Raw genomic sequence first — 19,648 nt, forward strand, 5'->3', positions numbered from 1 at the left:
TTTTTTAATGAATTAGGAGTTTTTAATGATCATTTAGTTACTTAAATTACTTACTTTTATGTGCATTATTGTGCCTGCCCTTGTGGTTATTTTTACTGTGATATTTTCAAGGTATCTTTACAAAAAGTTCAAAATCAACTGCATGTACGAAACCCAAAGTTGTGACCCTTTAAACCCCTTTAACCCCCCAGCACCCTTTATTACATATTGCAGACGTCTATGGAGCTGCAATATGAGCAGTTCAACAAAAGAGTTAGGTGTCCCTCTCAGACTGATTCCTTTTCATAGTGTTTGGACTCCTCCAAGATGGTAAAATTCTCCACTAAAAATAAAAAAGCAGAGAATAGTTGCTTTGAGAAAAGTTATTTTAAAAAAAGCATAATTTTGTGTGGTGTTTCTATTTCTTTCCCTACCTTGTTGATCATCTCACGACACCTCGGGGGGTCCTGTCTCCCAGGTTTGGAACAACTGACATTAAGGACAAGGAGTTGTTGTTGTTTTTGTACATAAGGCACTTACATTAAGTAACTCCTTTAGAAACATTGTACAGTATATTACATTTATGCAGACTACCTATATAGCTTTCATTTATTATTAGTTATTGTATATGTTTTGTGCTGCTGTAATACTGAATTTGCTGTTCTCCTGGTGACTTTATCTTACTTCATCTTATCTTATAATAAGGAATAATAAAAATGCCATAAAGCACAATAATGTCACTATCATCTCCTGGCTGTGCTGCAGTCACACTACATTTTCACCCAGTTATTAATAGTAATAATGGCTACATTAGTAGTGGTGGTAGTACAGATTGTTGTTGTTGTTATTGTAGGAATATTGATGTGATTTTTTTTCACAAGATACAGAGCATTGCTGGATCTTTCACCTATATCTCCTGTGCCTCCACCACATGTATCTAACCCTCATTATGGCCATTATGCATAAATACATCCGCCAAACAGTTTGAAACGTATCACTTTCCAGCTGGTCAATACGGCTTGTTCCTGGAGCGCCGTCATCAATCGAGGTATCAATATGGAAATACCACTGTGACCCAGACATTCATCAATGGGCTCCTCGGGGAGGAGAGGGAGGCCAGGGGCACCTAATATCATCAATGAGACAGATCGGCCCGCAGTCAGGCTCGGACAGTCCGTATTGATAAGAGCATTTCCACCTGTAGCGGCCGGAGCGGAGAGACAGGACGCATCTGAATTCAATACCCGCCGCCGCAGCTGCGAGCTCGAAGCCCAGAAAGACACGGTTGAGCGGAGATACGTGCCTCGACTCATCATAAGACCGCTCTCTTTTTCTCCATATATGTGCCCTTCCTCCTCCTCTGTGTCTACCTCAGAACTTTTTTGGCCATGCCTCGCACCAAAGAAGCACATCACGCCTCTAATACAGAGCAACAATGACTTCAAATTAAGTTTTTTGTCTTTATTCCGCGGCTTATACTTTGCCGAGCATCCCCCCCTCCCCACACAATCTCTGGAGTTTAGTCAAACCTATTTCCTCCTCCAACTTCAAACTGTGAGAGGGGAAAAGTGGAGCTCGACATCAATGAGAAAAGCCTTCAGATGCTCGTCTCACGCGTTCATCTCACTGTGAGCGCGGGATTAAAACGTCGTCTCACTGTTGACATCCAAACCTTGACCCAATCAATTAGATCCGTGCTCTGCGTTTGCCTCCTTTACCCGGATACAGCAGAGCAGTGGTTGACGGGTAGTGTGGGACAAGTCAGCCTCCTAGTGGCGCGTTCGCGTACGCACAAGGAAAAGCAGCAAAATGCCAGTGGAGAAACATTTTATTAAAAGAAAAAAGGGAATACTATAAAATTGGGATTTAGTTACATGAGCACAATGGAGCTCTAATAGCTGTATTAATTTGTTTCACTATTTAAATTGTGCAAATCCCCCTTCATACTTGCGACTATCCTGGCATTCCTGACAACCCTGAGTGGTTTCATCCCCACATTTGGCTAGTCAAGCAATGTTGACAATCCCCATATTTGACTTCCAATCAAATCCCATACCACTCTCTCCCTCATGACACTTCTTAAAGGTTAGAGTTCAAGGGTCGTGTGTCCTGTGTGCACACAGGCCTGCCCTTTTCATTCCCAATCAGCCGCTCTTTTTTTTTTTCCCGTGCCAGAACGTAGAGATGCACCACAAAGGTCATGGACATGGATTTCCTTTGGTTTGACTCAATGAAAAGGTCAGATGAGGGCACCATGAAATGGCAGTGAGGCCTTCACATCGCCCTCAGAGGGACCAGAGTCCTTACATCACCCTGAAATGGCACAAGCTGAGCCCTTCTGGGGCCGCTCTCACCAGAACCAGGAGGTTCCCGTGGGCCGCTGTGACCTCGTCTGGGGCCCCCTGTGGCTTTAGTGTCCCATCAACAGCGTGCAAAAAGAACAGAGCAACAAACTTTATCCAAAGATTATCACGTTATGTGGAACAAAACTTCTTAACAAAACTTAATTGGCACATGTCTTCCAGTCTGTAAATACTTCTATTTTATATACTTTATTAACAACAGTGTTACACAAAACTGTACTGCAAAGCTCCAATTTCAATGTTGAATATGATTAAGACAACAGACAAAATATTATGGAAATTGCTCTTCACCAACTTTCCTTGTACAGTATGTGTTTAAGTGTGTGAGTAGGGCCTGTCTCTGTAAAATTAGATCTGGGTTGCTGTGTATTTTGCTCCTCCACCCAAAAACTGCATCTAGGGCGGCTGAATCTCTGTTGGTAGAGCAGATTAGCCATTAATCATAAGGTTTGTAAGGATCCCAGTTTCCTCCTGTCCACGTCAAAGTGAGCAAGACACAGAGCCCCAAAGTGCTCCCACTTTAGACAAAAAAACAAAACAAAAAAACACCTGCATGTTTGCTGTGCGTAGGGACAGACTTCTACAAACTCATAATCCACTTAATAAAACTGGTCACAACCAGTGACATATATGACTGCTGATGAGGGGTTGCAAGTAGACACCTCTTTGTTTTATGGTGTCACAAACCAAAAATGTTAGGAACCACTGGTGTAGATCATTATGTGCCCTGACTGCATTTTTCTGTTTTTTAAAATTGTTTTTGTTAAGTGTTGCCTCAGAAAAAGTGCTTTCATATGATGTTGATAAATAGCAATTTAAAAGTTCTCTCTTGATGTTTTAAACAGTAGTTTGACAACAACAAAGACAATCTTATCTCAAGGTCCACTTACTAGCTTTTCTAGAGCTTTGTTGTGGTTAATTTAAAGTTAGAAGCTGATTAAATATACATTTTACTTGTGTCCCGGGACATTCACCTTTCTCATCAAACTTGATCAGGATTTCCTTACCTGTTCCACACGTCATTAATTAGTCTAATAATGTACTCTAATGTATAACAAAGAGACAAGAAGCAGAAGTTTTACAAGATTTGATTTATTAACTATGATACAGATCACATAAGGCCTTGCTGTATACAACATTCCCATTGAGACAAATTACCATACTCAGCAAATAATGACAGTTTTTTTGTTTGATGTTATCTTTTCACTTTACAGTACTTCATTTTTTTTCTCCCCCCCCCCCATTATTTCTTAATATTTTTTTTATCATCTCTTAAATAGTGAGAGTGGTGGAGCCCTCTTCCTTGGTTGGGAAGAAATCATGCACTATACTGGGCTGGTCTCTCAATTGTTCACAAAGAAATTGTTAAAAAAAATGCTTTGTATTTTTTAATTATTAAAATAAAACATAAAAAGAAACTTTTTTTTCTATCACCACTGACTAAAGGGCAAAGTGTTAGACCCCCTAACATACCAATAAACAACCATTTGAATATAGTTTTGCTTGTTTCTCATTTTAACTTAACAGACATCTGTCACCATTGTTGCAAAAAAAAAGAAAACAAATAAGAAAAAGAAAAGCAATGCAGCCACATATTATCGCTGAACCAAAGTCACATTTTTAATTCAATTGTTCTTCTAAACTGTCACTTTGCCTCCCATCTCTCCCTCAACCCTTTTTTTTTTCCAACAGTCTTTGGCTGCCTCACAGTCAGTTCAGTATTAACACATTGATATACACAGGGAACGCCACTGGCCGGCGTTCACACACAAGTACCAGTGGTCACCCCCTCCTTCTTCCCTCCATCTCCCAAATAATGATCCCATTCACCCATTTGCTGTCTGTCTTCCCTCCCTCTCACTCTCCCCAATCTCTCCCCCATCTCTCTCACACTTTCTCTGAGGATCAGTGTGTGTAATCTGGACGAGCTAACAGGGTTACACAGCGGGGTAATGACCGCAAGGAGAACAGCATTCCTCTCCTTCACGTTTGTTTGGATCACGCTGGTGTCTGGCCATTTGCCAAGCACAGCTTGCTAGCATGTTAGCTCAAACCCACCCACCCAAACACGCACTCTTAATTCCTCTATCACACACACACACACAAACACCCACACACAAAGTAAATAGGTAGTGTAGACTGATAAAAGCTCCTTTAAGAGTTCAGTGATTGGTTGAAAGGTCCCCCCCCCTCCCCTCCCTTTTGGGCAGAGAGGACTGTCTGAGGAGACATGCAGAGATGCAATTCGGTGTCAAACAAAATAAGTGACCTTGGTGAGCATCTGCTTAACATTAACAAGCATAAGTTCACATGCGCACACTCTTTCTCGAGCTCACACAAACACAGAGACACATGCGTGCACACACATACACTTTAAAAAGCTGCTCGATCGGGGCTCAGCAATTCTCCTCAAGCCTCAGCTCGCTGGTTTCTACGGTAACCGCAGGCTGGGCCGAGGAATTCTGTGATGCTCCATTCCAGTCATGCAGACAGATGAATGGACTGTCTGTTCTGTCTGCTGTCTCTCCCGGATCCAACTGTCTCTCTTGGACAGGGAATGACTAGGGGATGTGGTGGCATAACAGTGACAGCGGGGGGAGTCCGGTGTAGTGGTTACACAGTACTCTTGCAAATTATATTTCGAGTCCACCGAGAGCAGGTTTGAGTCTCCTTTCCAGAGGCATAACGCTGTGTCCTATGAGGACAGGATGCTGAGGCCTGGAGCAGTGGTTACCAATTATTTCCAACGATAAAAAGCTTCCCACTTGTCAAAGCTTAAGCCTTGCTTCCAACTCTTACTTTCTGGCCTGTAATGCTACATTGTGCGTCAATCTCCTAAATCTCTATTTTCTTCCATTCAAATATGGCGTCTGGGAAGTGGCACTCCTCTACAAAGGGCTGAGTGCTTTGGTGAAGTGGAAAATAACAACAAAAAGACAGAGAGGCAATTGCATTCACTGCATGTCTAATCAACTGCAATGTAGCCACATGCTTTGTGGCAATCTATATATTCTCAATTGACTTGTACCAGATTTAAAACTGCTGTTGTTCTTTTATTTACACTCTTACACTTCATAAGCTCTAAAGTTAATTTTATCTGACATACAATAATGAAAATCTTAACAATTGCACCTATAAGAGAATCTGACACTACAAAAACTACAGTAGGAAAATGGTGCTACGCCCATGCAGTAGGAAGGGAGGTTATGGCTGCAATACCCATTTCTTCCTCTAGATGTCAGTGGTGTGCTCCAAGAGAGAGAGAGTAGGGTGGATTGACAATAAAGTGAACGGTGGCTGTCATGTCATGGCAGCTCCAATTTAAAATGTGCCTTCAAAGTGCTCAGAAAAGTGCTTTTTGAACAAGGTCCTTACTGTGAAAACTGCCGCACCGACTCGCTCGTAAAACCACCACAGTGTGAAAGAAGCAAGAACATGACAGGTGAAGGTCCAACCCTGGAATTATTCCCACTATCTGCCTAATACAGGGAAATTCAGGTAAAACAAAAAGTCATGGATACATGAGCACACAGACAGATAGACAGTCACACAGACACTTACACGCAAGGCCAGTCATTGAGTGATGGGCCCGTCTTTTTCTGTGTTTCCCAATATTTTGTCAAATAAAGCGCATTGGGACAGTGGGAATGTGAATGTAGAATCAGGATTTGGACCAATTAAAATATCTGCTTTTTGAAGCCGTTTTCTTCATGTGTTTACAAAGACGGGGCATGAGGTTGAAGTTCAAACCGAGAGAGAGAGAGAGAGAGAGAGAGAGAGAGAGAGAGAGAGAGAGAGAGAGAGCAAACAGGAGACTGGGAGGAGCCTTCCCAGAATGCCAAGGGTGTGAGAGTCCCCATAATCCTTTGCTCCAATTTGATGCCTAGCAGATCTGGTTGGTTGAGATTTGTTTTTTTCCTTTCTTTGCTTAGCATACTGCCTCGACTGAAACTGAATTTGTCTGTGTGCGTGTGTATGAGGGGTTGACACATAGGAATGTGTAAGAACATCCTGTCGGGTGAGTAGTGACACGTGTTTCTTGCTTAAGTCCTCTGTACAGTGGTGAAATAAACAAACATGTGTTCAGGACTCTCTCTCTGCTCCACTTTGACCCAGCCACGGCCTCCAGGTAGGTACAGTAGCTGGGTCAGTTTGCAAAAATGTGCGCCGGCCACCAAAATTCCTAGCACAGTTAGAGGCTAAGGGATTGAGGAGAGTGGTTGTCGGAGGCACTCTGGCCACTGGGTGTTTGTGTGTCTGTTATGCTGGGATTGCTTCACCACTCACACAAACAGTTCACATTCTCCCTGCACTTTACTTCTGAGTCCCTCCCTGAGTCCCTTTAACAGTTACTGGCAACATCTCACTCTTCTTTAGTGTGTTTGTGTGTAGGTTCTCTATAAGGCAAGGAGGGCAGGTCTAGATGATGTGAGACTGTGAGACAAAGGAATAAAGTGGCGAGGAGGGAGAAAGATCATACTGCCAGTTCAGAGGCGCTTAAGTGTTCCCCTGTTCTGCCTTGTGTGTGTCCATTTTTCTAAAAGCAACTGAGGCTCAAAGGTCCTCTTCTTCTCCTAAACATGTAGGTTTCTCCCTGTACATACTGCATCTCACTCAATCTCTCCCAACTTCTCTTCCTACCTCCTGTTCACGTTTCAATTTATCTTCTTCAATTCCTTCCCAAACTTCAAAATCTCTTATTCTGAACCCTTATAACCTCTCTGAATCTCATTATCCGTCCTCTTAGTTATTTTTTTCTCTCTTTCCCTTGATCCCTGGTTCACAGCGTGTGTTGTTCCGTAGGGGGGTGATGGGGGTGCAGGGAGGGCGGCAGCAGGGCTGGGATCGGGGACTGGGGAGTAGGAGGTGGGGAGTGGGGTGGGGACCGATGTTGATGGTGGTGGTGGTGGTGGATAGGAGGGCCGTAGTGTGGGATGACAGGAGGGGTGGCGGGGAGGACGTAGGGAGTCGGGGACGGAGTTGGCGAGGATGAGTAGCCTCCAGCCATGCAGGAGTAGGCAGAGGTTCCTCCCCCGAAGGAGAGTGTAGAGGTGGGGGAGCCGGGGAGGCCATCGGCCAGTGGTTGATTGTAGAAGAAGTACGCGCACTGGTGGATGAAGCTCTCGATGATTGTCTGGTAGGTGCGGGTGGCAGTCAGGGCGTCCATGGTGGTGAAGTCTGGTCTCATCAGTGTGGGCCAGAAACAGATGGACAGGTTCTCACTGGTCATCAGGTTCAACTTGTTGTTCTGGCTCACCCTGGGCAACACAAAGAAACCATGAAGTGAAATTAATTGGCTACAAATCATTACCTAATTTTTAACAAAACATTTCAAAAAAGGGATGCTTCAAATGATCTGCTGCTGATCAAAACCTGATGGTGTCCTCTAAATCTCCTCATCACATAAGCTGATGCTATTATGTAAGCCGAATTATTACAAAGGTTTTTACTCCTAATATGGCATAAAATAGGCTATCGAAACAGCAGGGGTCTCTTTTTTCTAAAATGGTCAGATAGAAGAATCGACTCAGTTGTATACTGTGTACTGTAGGGCTGCAACTAACGATTATTTTCATTATTGATTAATCTTCCAATAATTTTCCTGTCTTGTTTTGTCCAGCCAACAGTTCAAAACCCAAAGATTTTCAGTTTACTATGATATAAAGCAGAGAAGTGTGGAAACATTTTCATGCTGGAGAAACAGTTTAGCATTTTTGCTTAAAAAATACTGAAATGATTATCAAAATTCAATCAATCAATTAATTTCCTGGCAATCGACTAAACGTTGGGACGATCTAATATTTTGCATTTTAAAATTACTTGACAAGAAGAGTCTATAGCCATGCTAGCGGCTCTGTGAGGCTGTATTTGGGCACAGTGGTGCTGTAAGCTCAATGCTAATGCTAACATGCTCTCGATGTTAGCATGCTGATGTTTAGGTGTAATGTTCACCATGTTCATCATCTTAGTTTAGCATGTCAGCATGTTAACATTTGCAAATTAGCACTAAAGACAAAGTACAGCTGTGGCTGATGGGAATGTCATTAGGTTTGCAGGTATTTGGTCATAAACCATAGCATTTAATAAATTGAAATTTTGACCTGATAATGGAGGAAAAGTCAGGGATCACCAAAGTCAGAAGGCTTCATTCTTTGGTGACCATGAATGTCAACCCACATAATAGTTGTTGAGATATTTCAGTCTGGACCAAAGTGGTGGACTGACAGAAAGGACCAACATTACCATTCCCAGAGCAATGTGCTAGTGTGGCTAAAAATGTGTACTGCTTAAGATATCTAAGTGCTATTTTACCCTTGGTGTCTGCGCTTACCCAGTTCAGACTTTTGTTCTGAAAACTGCACTATAAACTACACTATAGTTAATCTATAATAAGGGTTCCCAACATTTTTGGCTTGGGACCCCTTCAGATGAGACAGTAGCTACTTCTGACCCATCATTGAAGGTTATGGCCATAGTGTAGACGTGAGTTGTGAGCAAATCAATCTAAGAATGACTTATCCTTCTTAGACAGTTTTATTTGAAAAAGGTAAAAGTATCTTTTATTTGACGATAGAAAAACTAAAATTGGAGAGAAATATGCATTATCAGATTTATATTGGGAACTCTTGGGGGTTCTGACCCACAGGTTGGGAACCACTGATTTGAATTTAGACTACAAAGTTTTCTTGGCAGTTTTGGAGCACAGAAGTCAACTTGTCATACCTAAGTTGACAGAGTTATTAATACATAAATAAACTGCAACATCCATTACTGTCCACATACAAATAGGGGTTAAATAACCACTGCATTAACACAGATCATGACTCAACCTGAGCAAAACCTCTATTCTGTCTGTGTGCTAGTTTCGGTGATGTCACCGCTAGGTCACCTGACTGGGTGACCGGCGGTGTAGTCAGCACGGCTGTCAGAGGCCGTCTCTGACCCTGTCACTCACTCACTTGTTCAAGTGGCTGATGACATATTTGAAGACCTCGTAATTCTCCTTGGGGAAGCGGCGCAGAATGTCCTTCATCGTCTGGAAGCGCTGCTCCCTATCGTTGATCTCTGAATGGTGGCAGAGAGAGACGAGAGGTTAGAGGAGGGAGGAAAGTGGCTGAGTGGCTGAAAGAAAAGATTAGGGCAATCTGAGGACAAGATGTCAGGGGTGTGAGAGCACAGAAAGATGAGGAGGGATGGCGGGGAGTAAGAGGAGAGTTTGAAGAGCATAGTGAAAGCAATTGGATTCAGCTCTCAAAAAATCTGTGCAGGACACAGTGATTTCATCCTACAACAGTACAAAAAGGACTCCAAACTACAGTTCTCACCAGACAAAGACTACACATTCCAGAGGAGAAACATACCACGATTACACCCATCACAATGTCCTACAGATTACAGCAACTCACACACAAACACACACATACGCTGGGTGTGTTAAGTCTGATGGCAGCGAGGAGTGAGTCAGAAACGCTGACGTCACCAGCTAACACAGTCCATCCTGTGTGAATGTGAGCAAGGCAAAGAGCAGCAGTGAGAACAGCAGATCTTCTCCTCCACATCACAAACATGATTTACAATCACAGAATTTGAGTTTGTATTCCCACAATGAGGTCAGTGTGGATCAAAAACAGATTTGAGGCGTAATGGCTTTACATAGTCCCAGTTCCTCCTACTGTACATCCATCATCAGCAAACAAAACTTAACTAACTTCCTAAAGCTTATTTAAAGTAATGTCACCATGACAATATCCACTAGAATCCACCCACCCAGCTGTCTCTCTTTTTCTCCACCTCTCAGTAAAAAAGATCAAATTTTGAAAATGCCAAGCACAAAATGCTACTTTCAATTGACTGAAGGCTTTTTTTGTCTCTAACCCCAACTCACTTTTCTTTTTCACTCTCTTCTTTTTCTCTATTGTGGCACAGACTGCAGGAGCTTTATCAGGTCTCTGTCACGGCTGAAGGGTCTCGCTGGGGCCGTTAAAAAACATACACACACACACACAGACAGAGCTCGGTGAGTGACAGCAGCCTTGCGGCCCAGGGGTAAATCTCCCTGGCGCGATGCAAGACTAAGCTACGCCTTAAGTCTCCATTCCAACAGATTACAGGACACAAAGAGAAAAGGAGAGGCCGTGGAGAGTGTTTATCTAACATATGACTGTTTTCTCATGACTTCATCCAGACCCTGTTATCCATAGTGCTCCTGCATCCCTCCATCATGTGCAATCATCCCCACATCCTCCTCTCCGAAGCTTTAAATATTCTCTCCATCCCCTTTTTCCTCCGTTCCCCAGCTCCTCACCGAGTGTTAAATCCAATTCTCCCCATGGATGGATTTGGATTGCAAGAGTTTTGCTTGTTAGCTTAAAGAAAAGTTACAATGAAGGGAAAAGGATTTAAGGTAAAATCCAATACACCTCGGGTTTTTGTGAAGAACTCTCCCCCACATCCCTTTGCCCCATGTCCCCTCACACCATAGCCCCAGGACTTACTGAAGGCCTCCACCAGCTCTCCCTGCATGCTGTAGGGCACCAGAGGCTCAGGTAGCTCAGAGAAGAAGGCTTTCATGGCTCCGGCTACTGTGTTCATGGTGAAGTCTTTCTCCACCAGGTCCAGGCTGTGGTCTGGGAAAAAAAAATGAAAGGGAAAGAAGACATTTGAAGTACAAAACACACTTATCATATATACATCACAATTTTACATGCATAAAAGTAAATAAGAGAGTTGGCCAAAATAAAACCTGATAGGCACCTTACAATCTCACTCATTCCAAAACAACACCCCTGTAAAAAATCTACTGTTGTGAAGCTCGCTTTGAATGAACAGGGGTGTTTTATGGAAATAATGGACTTTTATATCAGTTTTGCATCCATGTGATAAAGTACTTTGATTTGTCAGGTATTACATTTTCTGGATCCAAAACAGACATTCCTGTCTGGTTATTGATTTTCCAAAAAATGTACAAAATCGCGATATATAGAGATATTACAATGTAAAATTACACTTAGTGTTAGAGGATTTTATCCATATCACCCTATTCACTGTTTGTGCTTGTTTGGGATGGTGCACACAACTTGTAGACAAGCCTATACAAACAGGTTTGTCCTAAACTTCACATTTCATCATTTAATCAATTGGAATAATAGCATCTTTGGTGATGTACCATCATTTTGGTTAAATAAAAGTAGAATAAATCGTAGACAACTATAAAGTAGATTTGAGCAGAGAGAGACAGCTCAGAGAGCTGGACAGAAAAACCACTAGAGCATCATACTAGAGTAATATGTGTAGAAAGAAGAGAGGCAAGAAAAAAAATACAGATATGGTTAGTGAGTTCTTGAACAGTCTGAGGAGAGCTCCCATTTTGAGTTTCCAAAAGTGTAGTGCTTCTGAATCTGCTTTCTCCTGTAATAAGTTATCTGAATCTTCTGGGAGCTGATGAAGTGCCATCTTCAGTATGGCTATGAGACACCTACGCTGTAGTTTCACCTGTAATTGTCTTGTCCCATTGGCCTGAGGCTCAGAATGATTCAACACAGGCCTTCAACTCTGATTACGTGAGTTGGATTTAACCTCAACCAGGCGTGGATGCCCGCTTACACACACACGTACACATGCCAACTTGCTCTGCTATCTATCTCGGCAGCGACATGCTTCATTAACCAAACCAATCTGGAGGTAATTAACTGCCCGCACCAGATAGACACACGCATGGAGACACACATTGAGAGTGCTTGTACAGTACATGCACACATGTGAACACGCACACAGGAGCAGGTAGAAGATTGAGGAGGCAGCTCTACAGTCTAAAAGGAAGCGAAAGCCAATTCCCTTGGTAGAATGAATGCTCCCTGGTTAATTAAGGGGATCCAGGCTTGTTATAGATAGAAGCAGACACACACACACACACACACACACACACCTTCATGGCCTTTTCTTCACACCCAGCTTGTAAGTGAACAGGCTGAAGCAAGAATGAGCATGTGTACTAATGTACATGTGAGTACAGTGAGCAGAAAGTAACAAACCTTGATCAAATTGCCGCTGCATGCTCTCCATCTCTGCCTTGTTCCCGCTGACCCTGTAGATGCCCTCTGTGCTCAACCCTAGTGAAGAGAGAGAGAAAGGTGAAGAGAGAGAGAGGAATGTTATTAGCTCAGTGTTCTTTTCATGTGGTTAATTCGCAACAAATATCAAGTATTTTTAGTAGATAGTCAATCACCTCCAAGAACCCTTTGATACATCATTCCGCGAAGTACAGATACACTCGCAAGGACTGAAAAAGTAGAGCTACTGCAGGCTGCTCTAATGACCTCTCCCTATGTCCCCCTCCATCTAAACACACTATTAGCACTATTTATTAAACCCATAAAGCACTCCTGCAAGCCTGCTAAGAGCCCACTGGTAAACTGTGACAAGCTACCTTAGTGCCACACACTTTAAAATGACTTGAGGAACTGCGGATGCCATGTGCTTTTCCTCTCACACCCAACTTCATACTTTGGAGGATATTTACTGAGGATTTGCTGCCTTTCTTTAGACACTCAACAGCTAAATTGCATCCATTTGTACTAAAGGGCCCCTCAAAGGTTTTGTGCCAGAAAACAGAAAAATGCAGCATCGCTACAATTTGCATGTTTGAGCTCTTATAATATTTATTTGAAGGCATTTCTATTTAGAGGTGTAAAATATACCTACTGACCAATGCAGCAGAAGAGACATCTGGAATGTAAAAGGTGTAAAATCTGTGGCACTGTTTTATTGAACACACACAGAGGGAGGCTATCGCCAAATCGAGAAAGTTATAGACAACGTTGGTCCATCTAACAGTTCAAACAACATAAACACTTTAGTGACAGCAATAAAGAACACTGCAGCTCTCCATTCATCACTACAACAATTCGAGACAAAAGAGCAGGACTGCAACAGTCTGTTAGTTTTCATACAATTCTGCCTGTCTGTCTCTCTTGCCTTCTGCTTGAATATATATTTTTCCAGACTTTAATGGCTCACAGCAGGTGCAGTCTAGTGCAATATGATTGAAGCAGCCACTTATATACTTATTAAGTAGGCCTGTTGGATTTTATTATCTGTTTACAGCAATAATCTATTCTATTATAATCTAATATAGTCAACAGTTTGAAAGTGTATCGTCTTGTGGGAAGAAAGCACGATAGCAGTTTCAAAAACTGTCCACGCTTGAAAATATTTCAAGTTCAGCAGCAGAAAACACTTAATAAATATCACTTTTAGTCTTGTATTTTAGCAATACATCCATGTACTCAGACATGGAAAACACAAGAAACCAAGTCAAAGCGTGACAGTAACAGAAAGGAAAGACACATGGATATCTGGTGTGAGCGAAAGCTCACTTCATTTTCGTTCATTAACATTTTCCAAATCATAAAAGATAAGGTTCCTCCCACCCTTAAAATTCTCTCTTCGTTCACACTTTGGTGGCGATTCAGGGAGACAAAGAGCAATCCAGAGGGAGCGAGGGAGATAGGGAGTGGCAGAAAAAGAGGGCGAGATAGAGAGAGGCAGGGAGGAAATGAGAGAGCTCTCAGTCAAGGCATACAGCATCGATCTCCTCCTTCTACCAATCAATTACCCACAAAAGCTTTTCTAGCCAGACACTAGGAAAACAGGGATGGGAGGAGAGATAGGGAGAGGAGAGTAGTGTAGCAGTGGTGGGGAGAGAGAGTGAGATAGAGGCAAAATAGGACAAGCGCCCAAGTATGAGAAAGATAGTGGGGGAGTGTGAGGATGCATAGGAGGTGAGGGTCACACTGATGAAAGAGAGAATGAGAAAAAAATAAAGGGATTATAATAAGGAGGGATATACAAAGGGATAGGAAATCTTTGAAACAACAAAACACATAAAAGATGGAAGCTAGAGGAGACTGAAAAGAATGGAAGAGGAGTCACAAAGCAGTGGGAGATGGAAGAAAAGTCAGTGGATAAAGAAGGTGAATAAAAGTGTTTTACGATGATGGCTTGGAAAGGTGAGCTCTCTCTAGGGTCAAACAAAGCACTAGCACTTCCTGGGTCAATATAAATATGAGCACATCCTGTGGCGAACAAATATTCTATCTACATCTCTAAAAATGTCTTCTTTAGCCCTGGCAGTAAATTTAACTTTCCATTCTTTAAAGCTATTATTAATCATTACTTTTATCAGCTTCTGGTGCCTATATCCTCATGCAATACACACACAAATATGAGATGAAACCTAAAAATACAACCATCTATGGTGACTTCACAGCTTCCAGCAGCACTCAATTGGCCAAAAACACACCTGTGAACCTGCAATCACACAAACTCAGAGCGCGATAAATGCTCCTGCAGTTAGTGGCTGTGCTCTGGCAGCATGTTACTGTCTGACAATACTCCAGCTGATCCCACGTCAGCCCAGCCCCCAGCGTCTGTCTGGTTTCAGCAGCTCAGAGGCTGATTTCATAGTTCACCATGAAAACAGGCAGTCGCTGGGTGCTGCCCTTTACGTCGCTATGGAGGCTCCTACGGCCAGCAGATATGCCTGCATACGCTAACACACATTCATCACCTCGGCACTCGTGAGCAGAACAAACTGGGGCTACCATGCTGAGAGAGAGCCAGAGCTGAGGCGAGATAACAGCAGTCACAATGGATTGATTTTATATAGCTGCTTTTCTACAAGACTGCATGAAAATAACACAAAATGCCACATCCACTCTTATTATTCTCAAGGACAAGGGGAGTGAGATGTGAGACACAATTAAGAGAAGCAACAAAGAAATAAGACTTTTGAAAATAGAAAATAAGAAAAAACATAAAAAATACTGTTGTTGAGTTTTATGACTTGTAAATCAACAATTTGGCTTTGTCTGAGGGTTATCACATAGACCATCATTCTTATATAATACTTTTAAGATGCAGTATATGAACACAAGACTGTAAGAGGATCATTAATGACATTTAAACCGATAAGAATAAAGGCAAGAACGCTGGGTTTGGGTTTAAGTTAGCTGAGTATTTTTGTTTGAGAAAGAGGAAAAGGATGTAGGTCAAAGCTGCAGGTCCGGGGTCAGCCTCACGACGTCACTCATTATCAGCTCCCACTATAGTGACAAACATAGTGTTAGCGCTGTATGGTAATTTCCTGTGAGTGCCATTACACCCACTGATTGTAGACGCAGATAGGGGATAAGGAGATAAGTCTGAATTAACTACGATCAAAACCAAATAGCACATTGTAACTCATTTCTCCTTCCAGTCGCAGTTTGTGTGGGTGTGCCATTATGTACTCCATGTGTTAGTATGCAAACAAAATATTTCTGTGCACATATTCTTATTGGTTCTGACTGTGTTATGTGTGAGGCTATACTTCTCGCACATGCATACGGACACAAATAACACAGGAGCCAGCTAAACTCACACAGAAAAGAGCTGTGCCCCAACGTTCTTCCAATTTCCTACCTTGTGATATTGATCGAACAGAGGGAATGGGGCAGAACATTACCTGGCAACCCCCTGGCACACACACACGCACGCACAAAGCATGCTGACAAGAGGAAGGAGAGAAAGCAATTGACGGGGGGGGGGGTGAATTAAGTGAGGTCACGATAGGACAGGAGGAGAAATAGAAATATGGGTTGGGAAGAAGATGAAAGAAATCAAATCTGACAAGTGAAGGTACTTTGAGAGACAGGGGGAGAAGGATGACTGGATCAGGAGAAAGAAGTAGAGAAACAAGGACACAGGAGAGGAGGAGGAAAAAAGAGGATTAGGCGAAATACGAAAGGAGTGAGTGAGGGTAAGAGGTGGAAAATATCCTCATGTATGCACACACCAGCGTGTACGTATTTAAACGCATATTCAACCAGTTTTTCTCCTTCATCCAGAACTAAGGGCTGTGACTGCTCGAGTTAACATCTGAACAGGGTGAGGTGAAATCTAACGTGATGCCTTGTCATCTAGAGCTTTGCCTCTACACTCCTACACAGAGGACGGCAGTGGATGTTTTGTAAGGCCGCAGTAATCCACAAATACAGAGTCTTTAATCAGGACAGAGATTACAGTGGAATGATTTAGCGTGTCAGTAAGCAACAGCAATGTTTTGACAAACTCAAAAGCAACTCACTTTATGAAAGGTAATGAAAAGACAATTCTATGAGTCTGTACATTTTTATTAAACATTACTTAGATGTATAACAAAGTTTCCTAAACCACATTAAGTTTGCTATAAGACAAACATTCAAAACACAACTATCAGGACAGTAACTACGACTTATGTCGTGTATTTTTTCTGGACATTTGGGGGATTTAGCAACCTTGAGGGAGTTTACATTTTACAAAACTTTTACTTTTGGTTAGACTGATTCCAGTATTTTTAGACCCAATATTTTTAGAACCAGTTTAAGTAATAAATAAATAACTAAATAATTCAGTACTACTCCACCAACATTGTATTCCTGCAGTATGGAGAGAGCTTTGAAACAGCATTTAGACCTTTATGTTAAAAAATAAAACTGTCATGCTTTATTTTATGGGTCTGTAATTTCTTTATAATTCTGAGGCAAGTTTCCTGTTAAGAAATGCAGTATGTAATCTGATACTAGATATAGGTAAAATAGACACAATTTTCTGAAACAGGTATTTTAGCTAGATAGTTGTGTTGAGTTTATAGCCTGTTTTTAAGAAAACATGCAAATGCCCCATTTAAATAAAATTTACTGAAAATACAGTAAAACAGCTAACTAAATAAATAATATATGAAAAATCCAAATAGTGACAAAATGTTGAGATGTTTGGCAGTGGTGGGATGGGAGACTGACTCATGACTAAAATCCTGGTTACAGCCCAGCCAAGAATACAGAAAAGTGTACAAATATCTATACATAGGCAACGACCCTGCACTAAGTCGACTCTGGTTTAGTGTAACAGCTGGTGGCAGACTGAGAGGCAAGCTGGCAGTCCTAGGGCAGTAGGGCACCAGAAAAGCCTGGCAGGGGGTTTGGCATCTGGGCAACAGGGTTAGCAAGGTTAGAAGAGGCTATCCAACCAAATCTGTGCTCCCAATACACCCGGAGAGGAGAGGAGGTATGGGGGTGTGTGGATTATTGGCGGTAACAAGCTAAAGATGTGCACACAATTGTGCACAGACTCTAATCCACACCAAGTTCAAGGTTAATCTAAGCAGGTGAGAGTATTTCAGTTCCAATACATACAGCCATTCTAACTTTTTATACTCCATGACACACTTATTTGTTGCTTAAAATCCCCCTTGGCTTTTTTCATCATCACATTGATCGGAATCTTTTAAAGTTGGCACAAAATACTGTGACTGTAACCACTGCAAACAGATGCCAGCATGATCTGCTTGATGCTTTTACTTTAATCACTTTGCGAGCTGCCACACACACCCTAGCTAATGATTTTTATGTAATATGCATATACATATAAGGAAAACCTCTTCACCCATGGATCTTATCACACTTCATTTTGCTTTCTTTTTATGAGACAACTATTTAGGTTATCAAAAAGTAAGTTAGCACCCCAACTTGGTTCATGTCCCTGCAGGTGCCCACGTATAAAGCATACAGCTCAGCCAAGCACAACCATTTATCAAACCTGAACAAAGAATAAGGGAGACACAAAAGAAAGCACAGATGCACGTGCATAGACACAAATGCTGCATGTGACTTAAGGAGGACGACAGAATAACACTCTTAGTGAAGACCACAGTACGTAACAATCCCACCAGGGAGGAGGATTAAGATAAGGGAATAACGCAGGAAAAAAAGAGATCAAAGGAGGCAGGTATAGCATGTACGCAGAGGCAGACTGGATCCTTCGAAATCATTTTAAGACAGTTAATACTTAAATGACTGAAAACAACAGCCCGTGCTGCATCTGATTGGATTCCATTAAGCATCTGTACTCCTTATTATGTAAAGTAAAACAGATTCTTACCTGTAGTTTCAATGAAACGGATGCACTTCTCAATGAAGACTGGGATTGGCCTCTCAGGAGTGACCACAGTGGCCAGTGGCATACCAAAGTAGTTGCTTTCAATGGGTTTTGAGATGGAATGCCTGGGTTTGGGTCGTGGTTTCTGGGGAAAAAATGAGAAGAAAGACCAGAATGATGGGAGCACTCAGAGAAAGAATTCATTATTTGAGCCTGATTGACATTGACACTGCTGACGTAGCAAAACATTTTCCAAAATGACACTGAGCTGAGTGGCTCGAAATGACTTGATTTAGAAGGAAAAGACCATGACCTTATTTTAAAGTGACTGTGTTAGTATCTACTTGAGTAAAGGCGAGCACGCACATGCACGCACAACCATCCTGCACATTCCTTCAAACCTTAAACTGATAAGTGATCATACATTCCTGTCTTGAACCCTGTTCTGTGCAATGTGAGATATACATCAGTTTCTACATCGCTCTGGTCTCTTCATCTTTGCTCTCTTTCCTTTAGCAATTTGTGTTTCTCTTTCTGTCTACTGCAGTGCAGCTCTCAGATAATCAAACTCTCTTATTCATTGTTTAATTACTTTCTAACTCCTGTTATTCTCCTGTTAAGAGACCTCTAATACACTCCTGCAACATTCTCTGCCTCCCTTCGCATGGCTGAGGCATCTGCAGTAATTGTATGGCGCTTTAATGGTGTTCAGTGGGAATGTTTTGAAGGCCCCTGAGGCCTGGATCTCTAGTAAGTCTGTCAGCCCCCTGAGGCTCTGCCCTGGCAGGCTGGGTGGTGAGGCAGGGATGCATGGTTGGCTGGGCACATAGCTGTGCAGGCCTGGCAGACAGACACAGGAAAGGCACAGAGTAGTGCTCATTAGAGAGAAGGAGCCTGGTGTGCCCTCTGCTCCAGATCCTGACCTCACTGCACTCCACCAAACATTTTTGATACCACATATATACACACTCACTCACAGCGGTACTCAAGGAAACAAGCAAGGAAACACTAATTAAGACTGAACAGGTCAACAAAGGCTCACCTGGACTTTTTCTGCACTGCCTATTCTGAACATTTGGTGAATTTAATCTGTTGTTAATCTATGTTATCTTTCAGCTGGCTCAATAGTGCCAAGTTATTGTCTTTCATTAGGCTTCCACCTAAATCAGCCTGACCAATACATCTACATGCCAATATTACCGGTCGATATATGGGTGTTGAATTTTTCTCAACTTAAATTTATTATAGATTTGTTTAATGTGTTTTTCTTTATAGTTAAGATTCAAAATAATTTGTATTTTAATGATGATGACCGTTAAAAAATACTGTTATGGTCAGCTTTCATAATACAT

General features: G+C 42.1%; 1 protein-coding gene across 2 annotated transcripts in view; it reads right to left on the reverse strand.

The window, feature by feature from the left end:
- Positions 1–3,418: 3,418 nt before the first annotated feature.
- The window catches only part of arhgap35a (Rho GTPase activating protein 35a), a 62,908-nt gene continuing 46,678 nt past the window's right edge, over positions 3,419–19,648 (reverse strand). For both annotated transcript variants that reach the window (XM_044203998.1, XM_044203999.1), the window contains 5 exons: positions 18,300–18,441; positions 12,374–12,451; positions 10,838–10,969; positions 9,302–9,407; positions 3,419–7,600 (listed from right to left, as the gene is read on the reverse strand). In XM_044203998.1, coding sequence (XP_044059933.1) covers positions 7,123–7,600; positions 9,302–9,407; positions 10,838–10,969; positions 12,374–12,451; positions 18,300–18,441 — 936 coding nt within the window. In that variant the 3' untranslated portion in view covers positions 3,419–7,122. The remainder of the gene's footprint in view (positions 7,601–9,301; positions 9,408–10,837; positions 10,970–12,373; positions 12,452–18,299; positions 18,442–19,648) is intronic.

This window comes from Siniperca chuatsi, linkage group LG7, assembly GCF_020085105.1.
Source record: "Siniperca chuatsi isolate FFG_IHB_CAS linkage group LG7, ASM2008510v1, whole genome shotgun sequence".
Classification (NCBI taxonomy): domain Eukaryota; kingdom Metazoa; phylum Chordata; class Actinopteri; order Centrarchiformes; family Sinipercidae; genus Siniperca; species Siniperca chuatsi.